Source organism: Arvicola amphibius, chromosome 3 (assembly GCF_903992535.2).
Source record: "Arvicola amphibius chromosome 3, mArvAmp1.2, whole genome shotgun sequence".
Classification (NCBI taxonomy): domain Eukaryota; kingdom Metazoa; phylum Chordata; class Mammalia; order Rodentia; family Cricetidae; genus Arvicola; species Arvicola amphibius.
In genome coordinates, this window is record NC_052049.1 from 105262474 (window position 1) to 105272308 (window position 9835).

Consider the following 9835-nt stretch of genomic DNA (forward strand, 5'->3'; position numbering starts at 1 on the left):
CATTTCTAGGCTTCACATTGAATATTTATGCATTGATTCTATCTTCTTATAAATACAGGGTATTCAGCTGATCTAACCTTGGCAATTTTGAGTGGATATAATATCATCATCTTTATTATCTTTTGGTCCTTTACTTTGTCTAGCTTGTGAAGAAGGAGAGTAACTTTATACAAAACTTATCTCTCCATGGTTCCTTTCCTAACTATGGGTGTTCATCATGCATCTGTTGGGTGAGATGTTTAGGTTTTGAGGGTTCTAACCCAGCCAATAAGGTCATAAAATCAACCACTGTGTCAATGTTGTGTTTCTGGGTGGTTGTGTCTTTCAACACACATAAGACACTGAGCCAGCTGAAAGAGATGAGCTCAGAGATGTTAGCTCGGAGGAAAAGAAGGATCACATTGAGGTCATTGATAGGGCATCCCAGCATCTTCCTACTGAGGAGATCGAAAGCTGGCAGCATCTCATAGATGGAAAGGAGTCGTTTGTCCCACCGACACAGCCGTGTGAGATTGTATATTATCACTGGAACCAGTAGGGTGTAGATTGTTGCACTGGAGAGACTAACAATCTGGAAGACAGACAAGGAGGTCAGTCTGCAGGTGATCAGCTCTGGCACATGGGTCTCAGTATGTAGCATCCCTGTTTTGATGGAGCAGTTGAATTCTTCTTGGAAGAAGACATCTAAGTGGAAGTGGCCAAGGTATAGGTAAGTGGCTGAGGTGAAGAGGAGTAAGAGGGAGTTCCTCAGGAGGTAGGTGGCCACTAGCGAATGGGAGCGCTGCTTGCATGCCAGGTACCGCTCTAACAAGGCGAATTCAAAGTACCGCTCTTTCCGGGCCCTGGGCAGGGGAAGAAAGAAGGCTTCGTTAGGAAATATCATTTTAGAACCACATCCCAAAAGTCATGTGGGAGACAAGGAGATCTGTGTGTCCAACATGATGTTATTTTTTTAACCTTTATTTTTATTTTATGCACATGGGTGGCTAGCCTGCACATCTGCTTGTGCACTACATGTGTTTATTCTTGAAGAAGCCAGAAGAGAGTGTTGGAGCCCCTAGGACTGAGTTACAGATGTTATGAGCAGCCATGTGAGTGCTAAGAAGGTAATTCCAGTCTTCTGCAAGAGCAGCCAGTGGTTTTACCTGCTGATCTATCTCCCCAACCCCGAGCATGGCATTTTTAGTATCCGTGAAAATCTATATTCCCTCCATGATCATAACCACAATTCTTCCCCCAGAGGGGATGTGTGAGTACTCTCCAATTCTCCAAACATTAAATACAGTGTCTTACATCTGGGGATGATCAATAAACTATGAATGATTGTAATATTAGGGCCTGCTCTGTTGTCTGAGTTTCTGTCCTGCCCAGTTCCCGCAGCTTAGGTAAGCCCCAAAGAAAATCACACAGAGGTCTCCATAAGATTATAAACTGATTGGCCCATTAGCTCAAGCTTCTTATTAACTCTTGTAACTTATATTATCCCATTGTTTTTATCTATGTTAGCGACATGGCTCAGTACCTTTTTCAGTGGAGCAGGTCACATCCTGCTTCTTCGGTGATCTGGGCAGGACTCCCAAGGGAGCTTTCTGCTTCCCAGAATTCTCCTGTTTTCATTGCCCTGCCACTACTTCCTTTCTGGTTGACCCACTTATACTTTCTGCCTGGCCAATCAGCATTTATTTAAAACATGATTGACAAAATACAGACAATTCTCCTGCACTACTTCCCCGTCTTTTTTTTTTTTCAAAGGAAAATATCCATAGTCAATTTTTTGGGAATATGGGCGTAGTATTCCAGGCTACTTTCAGCTGGTTGGGCGCACTGATAATCTTATGGGGACCTAAAGAAAATTTATAATTATGATCAAGTCCTGACTGGAGTATCCTGTGAGTCTTGATCATCTCTTAGATAGATGAAGGACTAATTCCATCAGTGATTTGCTCAGGGATAAGGGGGAGACTACTTAGGCAAAATAGAAGATTTTTGTTGTCCAGACTAGGTTAAGTATCCCATATCCCAGATTTTTTGGGTCTGGGAGTGTTTCAGATTTTTCTTTGTGAGGTTTATATCTTTACTTTGGAATACTTGAAAGAGTTTATCAATGATATATTTTTTTGAAAAGTTGGATTTTGAAACACTGGTCAATTTGGGGATTAAAAATACTTAAATTGTAACTAGAAGTTTGAAAAGTAGTTGACATTGTGCTTGAGGCCTTGGACAGATATTTGAAACTTTCAACATTTTTTTTTGATAAGCATGGGGGAGTTAGCCGAGGTTTCTGAGCAAGGGAATGGTATACAAAGTAATATTTTAGAGCTATTAATCCCTAGGGCTCAGTGTGTTTGTCTGTAAACTAGAAGCCAAGTCCTCTTCTCTCTGCAGGAATGAGGAGTCATCCCCTCCAAGAATGAAGGGATGAACTGAGTACTTTGTTCTCTTGAGAGGGATGGCATAGAGAAAATAGAAAGATGACTATGCACTGGTATCAATTTAATGTTCCACAGAGTCCTTTAGGAAAACCCAGAGAGAGCAACTCACTTCTCTAGCTCATCCCAGAAGACATGGGGATCAGAGCTCTTCTGCCGGATCTTCAACATGTGCTGCACCAGGCGGATGGAGCGGTTGTAGGACTTGTCCAGTTCACTGATGATGAACAACAGGTCAGAGCTGAGGGCCGGCACAGCTGCATATTGCCACAGCAGTACTGGCAGATACATGGCGACAGCCAGGGCCAGTAGAGAGTAGGGGAGAGCCTGCAAGGAAGAGAAGGCTGAGGAGGGAGGCCAGGGTGTTGGGCCTTGAATGATGGCTAAGTGGAGGCTTTGCTGCTCAGGCAAGAGAGTGCACAGAGTTGACTACCCAAAGCTCTGCCCACATGTAATAATATAGTGTAGCTGGTAGAGAAGCGACATCGCCGCTCCATGTTACCCAGATCCATGGTCTACGGGTTTTCTGATCTATGATCTGTCTGGGGCTCCAAGGAGAAGAGAAAAAAGCAAGCTGAAGAGGAATGGAGGATAGAAAGTGTCTGATAGGGAGATCTCTGTCTCTTCTGCCTCAGCAGTGCAGACTGAGTATCTAGCCTGAGAATTTGACCAACAGTGGTCCTGATATCCTAGGGGAGAGAAAATATTGTTTCGTTTATATATCCTGTCCTGTGCTTGTCTTTTCTAATCTCTGGATCCTCAGCAGTGTCGAGTGACAGCACTAGATGCTCTTCTGGAATTCTTTGGGGGTCATTTCAGGACAATGGAATGGACCTTTAGAATGTGTAGGTCGTGTCTTCTCAGCTACACTGGTGTTTTTAAAGACTTTCCTCCCCTCATATGGATATAGACATTCATATGTGGCGAATGCCCAGGGTGGTGTGACTGTGAGTTAAACAGAAGAGATAGAAGATCTCTTGCAGCCCTCAGAGGAATCAACTGCTGACACCTTACATTTCTGTTTAGGTTGCCCTTTGTTGTGGTGGCCTGGGCAGGGAGGATAGGGCCTTCTCTTGAGTTTTCTCATTATACTTATGCATCCAACAGAGGCAGACCCATCTCTTTATCCATAGCACACTCTCTCCTTGTGAAGGATTTGTGAATCTACGTTTGTTGCTCGGCACACAGGATGCACTATTTCACTTGGTGTTCACAAGTATGCTATGGGTGGGATGCCATCCCTGTGTCTATTTACAGTGGGGGAAGCTGCATCAAGGCCAAGTCAAGCATCCACACACTCAGCAGGTGGAAGAGAGAAGATTTGGGACAGGATGGGAGGCTTAGGAGCTTATTCTCCTGATGACCCCTTGACCCACAGTTTCTTCCAGATTGCTTTGTCTTTGCAGTAGCAAGTTTAGAGGAAAAAAATGGAATTTCTCCTCTCTCTCTCTCTCTCTCTCTCTCTCTCTCTCTCTCTCTCTCTCTCTCTCTCTCCCTCCCTCCCCTTCTCTCTTTCTATGTGTGTGTCTGTTTGTCTCTGTATGTTTTCTGATCTACAAAAAAAGACTAGAATGGGTAAACTGGGGCCTTAAGTGAAATTATAATCATTTTACTTCTATTCAAGAAATAATATCCCCTGAAAATAAGGCCTTCACTTCTACAAAGTGTGTTCCTAGGAATGGGGTGGAAGCAAAGAATCTGGGTTTTGAGCGCTTCCTTGTGACACTGATGGTCAGGCGTTTCGACCTTTCCTAACATGAGTCTCCTCCCAAATCTGTGGACTTATCACTGGCTTGGCCTGCTGACCTCCACTAAGTCTCTGGTTTTGCCTTTTAGGATGACAAGAGAGAACAAAGACAAAGTTTAAGGACAAAGCAAACAGGAGTCGAGGCAAGAGCAGCAATTATTGAAAGCTGGGAGTCAGCTGCCTGATAGAAGATGTGGTGTGAGGAGAGGCAGGGATTCCAGGCAAGAACAAACTATTTGCGACCCAGAAACAGGAATCAGGGATACGGTTAAAACTGAAAAGCAAGAGTATATATAAGTCAGTTTGAAACAGGATACTGAAAAGTCGGTGTGAGATGCTGAACTGCAGATTTTTCTGCAATATACAACAGCCAAGCAACCACCCTTTCCAATTCCTGAAGGTAGGCTTGAAGTTTTGTCTCTGGAGAGACTAAACCACTCTATGCTTGTGTCTACTATGTGCAAGAGAACTATCCTGAAGGGCATGGGGAATGAAGAACTAGATGATGTGACCCATGCCTGAGTTCCCGGAGGGTTAGCAGTTAGGTACCCGCAGTAGTCTAACTCTCTCCTTCAACTCAGGACTGAATAACTCAGAGACAGCAGACAATCCTGGCATAGGACTAGATACTAATATCTGAGTTCCTTTACAAAGAAGCACACCAAAGGGATCCCCTTTACCTGAAACTGCTTGTTAGCAAGCCTCACCCACAAGCACAAAACTTCCAATCAGATGAAAGCTGGCAACCAGAGATCAACAGGCATTTGACAAACCCCTAGACTATGAAAGTCAGCAGCCAAAGTAAACGGGCAAGGACAGGGCAAAGTGGAAGGGGGCATGTGGGCAAGGGCGGAGCGCAGTGGGAGGGGTATGGTGGTTCAGTCCACCCCCACTCCAAAGCCAGGAAGCCATCCTGTTAGGACCCTTGTGTTTTACCTTGTGAGGCCAGAGAGATTTCACCTGGTACTGCCCAGCCTCGTCCTGCTTGTGGTGAGCCAGGGAGTCCCAGCAGGAACTGTCCACATAGGCGGCCTGTCTGACACTGAAGTTGCTGGGAGAGAAGCAGCTGATTGGAGATCCTGCAAAAGGACCATGACTTTGAGCAGCCTGGGTTGCAGCAGAGGGATGGAGATCATTCAAGAGTTTTCTGGACAAGGGGACATCCTTATGACTTGGTAACTGTCTGTGGCTGGCAGGCCTTGCCTTCTCTCTAAGTCTCAGCTTTCCGGGCCCTGTACTGCTGTGTCGTGATGGAATGGCCCACACAGTTTGGCAGATGCTACCAATGCACTGACTTGCTCTTTTAGGTCTGATGGGCCTTAACGCTCAAGTTCCTCCAGGCTCCCACATAGGAAGCCACCAGAGACTCCTTGAACTCAGCAGTTTGCCACCAGAAGGCTTGACATTTGATAGTGACATTTCATCATGACATTCATCAAGAATGATGACATCCTTTTTAGTTGTTGTTTTTGTTTTTCTGGACAGGGTTTCTCTGTCTACCTCTGGCTAAACTGGAACTCATTCTGAAGACCAGACTGGCCTAGAACTCAGAGAGAACCACCTGCCTCTACCTTCCTGAGTGCTGGAATGAAAGGCTGTGCCACCACTGTCCAGCAGAGAGATAGGTTCCTTTAAAAATATTTTTGAAATTATTATATGTATGTATCAAGTATGTGCATGGGCTGTGTCATACACGTGGGGGCCAGAAGATGACTTGTAGAAATTGCTTCTGTCCTTCTGCCATAGTTTCTACCATGTGTGAACTGTACCTCATGTTGGCAGACTTGGCAGCAAGTGCCTTTACCTGCTGGGCCATCTTGTCAGCGTTGTTTTGTTTTGAGATAGAGTCTCACTGTGTGAGTCAGGCTGACTTCAAACTTGTCACCCCCTACCCAGAATACTGGGTGTCTGTACCATACCCAGATTAAAAGATGACTTGTTTTTGTTTTGTAAAATGCAGAGAACTAATGCCTACATGGAAAGGAAAATGGGTTTGGACGAGAGGATCTAGCTTTCCTGTTTCTAATCAGAAATTGGTAGATCTGGGAGCCAATCCTGTTTCCATTCTTGCAGGTGAAGAAGCAGAAAGAGGTGGAATACCTCATCAGAAAATGTAGTCAACTAATGGGCACAGATAGGAAAAAACAAAACAAGGGCCCCCATTGACTGTAGTAGAGAGACCAGCAGGCTTGCTGAGTTAACACAGTGCTTACAACATTGCAAACGTGCCTGCATTAGTGTCTGTTTATGTCTAGGGTCATGCAAAAGACATAGGGGTTTGTTGAGTGCCTCCCAACAAGGCTGTAAGTGGGGGTGGGAAGAGGGTTCAGGAAAAAGTTCGTTCACAGTGGGTTAAGAGTCCCAACCTCTCATGTCTCTAGAAGCCAAAATGATAGTTTATATCATTGATTTGACACAAAATGTATGACTGCTAAAGTGACGAACTAGTTTTGATATCAAACTTTTGTTTATTTTTTTTAGTTTCAGGTATATATAGTATGTTGAGCATATTCTCTCCTTCATACTCCCCACACTCCCCTTGCTCCACCCACCCCCTTCTGCAGTTAGTTATTTTTTTATTGTAAGATTTCCAGGTTGCCTCTTGTAAGTTTTTGGTTCTTCTGCCTTGCAGGTTCCCTAGACTCACCCAGGACCTGCCTCTTAGAAATCCAGTCCAGCCCAAAGCCATGAAACCTACCTCAGACAGGAGCTGGCTCTCACTTTATCCGGGGTGTAGGGTGGTAGGTCTCTTACCTGATGAGAACTCCTGGGCAAAAGCCAGAGACATCAGTAGCAAGGGGAAGCCCACAGTGACGAACTTGATTATCTTGTCCAGGGGCAGCTCCAGCCGCAGTCCTTTGAGACGAGAGCCCCGGCGGTCAGGCAGCAGGGCATCAGAGAGCATATACTCTGCAGCTGTGTGTGCCAGTGACATGATGCTGCCTCGCTCGAGGTGCAGAGGAGGCTGCTACTCTCGGCAATCCGGGGCCGGCGGGGTGAAGTGGTGTCACGCAGCTAGTTTGTAGCCAACCATGCGGTGGCCCCAGCTTTACACATCTGTGCTAGGACCAGGCAATGGTTCTCTACCTAACTGTCCAGGCTCCGAGCCAGTTAGACACTCTGGCAATTAGAGGAAGGCGTAGCCTCAGTGGGTCCTCGTTGGAGGAGGGTCAGGCTTCACGTGTGGCTGGTGCCAGGCTGCTAGCCTGGGTTGTCTCCCAGCAGGCGAAGCCCTGTGGCTTTTTTCTGCCCTCTGATTAATACAGTATTTTCAGCAGAGTGGTCGAGAGAAGGAGGGGCTGTGGGCTCAGCCCCCCATGTAATTGGTGTGGAATTTGGGTGGAGATTGCTTAAATATGTTGAAGGCTCTCATTTTGTGGTTTAGGGTGGGAATGGAGCCCCCAGGATTCAGCGAGGATAGTTGCCCCTATAGAGCAGGCTTTGTCTCCGTGATGAGTTTTGCTTATGGTCCGAACTTCCTCCCAGAAACTGCCCTGTATTTGATGTTAACTTTCCTTCCCCCACTCTCGGCTTCTCTCAACAGTATATTTACAGTTTTCAGTTCCGTAGAGCTTGCCCTTTCTCTAGGAAGCTGAGGGAGGCCCGACAATGTGGAGTAGTGGGAACACCACGACCTTTGAACCTTGGAAGGAAAGGTTGTCCCTGGGGACCCAACAGTGCCTATTTTTCAACTGTATTTTTCCGGCAAAGTCACTTTGTCTAAGCTTTCTCTTCTCTCAAGGTCCAGTCTGTTAGAGACCACGTCGGCTTGGTTGTGAGCACGCGAACGTGCTTGCTAGATTGTAAAGCCCAGGGCGTGCCCTACACTTTGGTAAGTGTCCACAGGGCCTGGGTGTTAGAGTCTTGGCTGCCACTGCCAGCCTGTGACACTCTGGGGACGTGGTGGAGCAAGTAGAGGACACTGGGGCTTGTCCTTGACGGGGACAGCTTTTTCCTGTGTGCTCTGCCTGACTCACTGTGCCGCCACAGGGCTAATGCTAGAGTCAAGTGACTCCCAATGGACTAAATGAACCAAGGACTAGATAAACATGCCTTCTCTTTGTGTTCTCCTTTTTACAATGAGGAAGCCTCAGGTGTGATGAGCTTTGTCCCCATCTCAACTTCTCTTCCCTTTAAGTTGATTATATCCGGAACTTTGTCACACTAACAGCAAATGGACGAGAATAGCAAATGGCAGGTCAAGTTGGTATGTGGTTGGGTTGGAGACCAAGACAGTCTTGTCTGTAATACTGCCCTTAAACTTGGAAATGAAGACCCTTATCTGGCCTTGTTTTGGCCTTCCTTGACTGTATTATTCCTGGGAGGAAGTATGTGGGCAGATGGGATGTGCTCATTCCGTGCTATGCCGAACTGGTGTGCCATTCAAACCACTTGACGGCACCCTTGCTTCTGTAACTCCTTACCCATGGGCCTTGGCCTGCTTCCAGGACTTGTGTGGGCCCTTTTCTCAGGCTCAGGTACACCTTCTGAAGGGATGACTGTGCGGGTACAGGCCCGAGGTCTAAGGAACAGCTACTTAGTATGGTTGGAATTTAAATGTCCTGACATGTCCACACATGCAATTGTGAGTCCCCCTCCTTTAGTGTGGGACTTGGCTGTATTGGTATAGAGACCTGGGATAGTGCAATGATTCTAAATTGAACCTAAAATTGCTGATCCTTATGAAGTGTGTGTGTGTGTGTGTGTGTGTGTGTGTGTGAAGCTAGGCAGGTAGAACATGTACAATTTTTTAGCTTGGTTGTTAATTTTTTACTTTTTACAGACATGTGGTATATATATATATATATATATATATATATATATATATCTTTATAAATACTTTCATCGTGTGGCCACAGATGTTTAGGCTGGGCCAGTCTTTCCCTTGTCTCACTGGCTAGAGGCCCACCCTAATTTAGAGTTGACCCATGAATGCTAATGAGTTAGGTATCCAGACCACAAGAGGAATGCCTTTTTTCTGTCCTCCACTACCCTTTCTGGATTTCTGTATCTTTTAATTATGTGTATTTTTGTCAATGGTTATGGTAGGTTGTTGTGCATATATAGTCTTTTGCTTTTTAAAAATATTTGTGTTTTTGAAGTATACTATCCATACACAGTATAATATGCCAACATGAGCCATTCAGTAATGCTTCATCTGAGCAAGAAGCAGAGCATTTGACTCCTCAGACACTGCAATGTGTTTCTTCTATTAGTTCTCTCTTCCCCAAAGGTAGCTGTCATCCTAACTTCTAATAGCATAGGTTAGTTTAACAATTTTAACACCTTAAAAATGGAGGGCCAGGGATATAGCTCAGGGGTAAAACAGTTGTCTAGTATTTGTGAGGCCTTGGGTTCAACCAGTCTTTGGAACGTTCCCCTCTGCCCCAACCCCCTAAAGGAAAGAACAGTTCTTATTTTGTATTGTGAGGTGGCTTAGTGGGAAAAGACATTTATTTGCTGCCAAGCCTGACTCCTAACTCCTATGTTTATGAAAATTATCGTTTGTTGCTTGTTTTTGTATTTTATATCATGAAATTATATTAATTTCTTGGTATTTGGATTCATGGTTCAAAATACTTTAGAGATTTATTCATGCTGCTATGTGAACCAGATGTCGATCCCATTTTATTGTAGAAACACACACACACACACACAC

General features: G+C 45.2%; 1 protein-coding gene across 1 annotated transcript; it reads right to left on the minus strand.

Annotated features, from left to right (window-relative positions):
* Positions 1-202: 202 nt before the first annotated feature.
* Positions 203-7111, minus strand: Panx3 (pannexin 3). Its single transcript, XM_038324011.1, has 4 exons — positions 6931-7111; positions 5113-5255; positions 2542-2756; positions 203-842 (listed from the first exon to the last, which is right to left on the minus strand). The coding sequence occupies exons 1-4, from the start codon at positions 7109-7111 to the stop codon at positions 203-205; spliced, it is 1179 nt and encodes a 392-aa protein (XP_038179939.1).
* Between the last annotated feature and the right edge of the window lie 2724 nt (positions 7112-9835).

What these genes read in the sequence shown, in the direction of transcription:
- Panx3 (XM_038324011.1), bottom strand. Translation starts at nt 7,111, where the DNA reads ATGTCACTGGCACACACAGCTGCAGAGTATATGCTCTCTGATGCCCTG. An exon ending in TGCCCAGGAGTTCTCATCAG is followed by an intron (nt 5,256 to 6,930) that starts GTAAGAGACCTA and finishes GTCCTTTTGCAG; the next exon opens with GATCTCCAATCAGCTGCTTC. An exon ending in TTCTGGGATGAGCTAGAGAA is followed by an intron (nt 843 to 2,541) that starts GTGAGTTGCTCT and finishes TCCCCTGCCCAG; the next exon opens with GGCCCGGAAAGAGCGGTACT.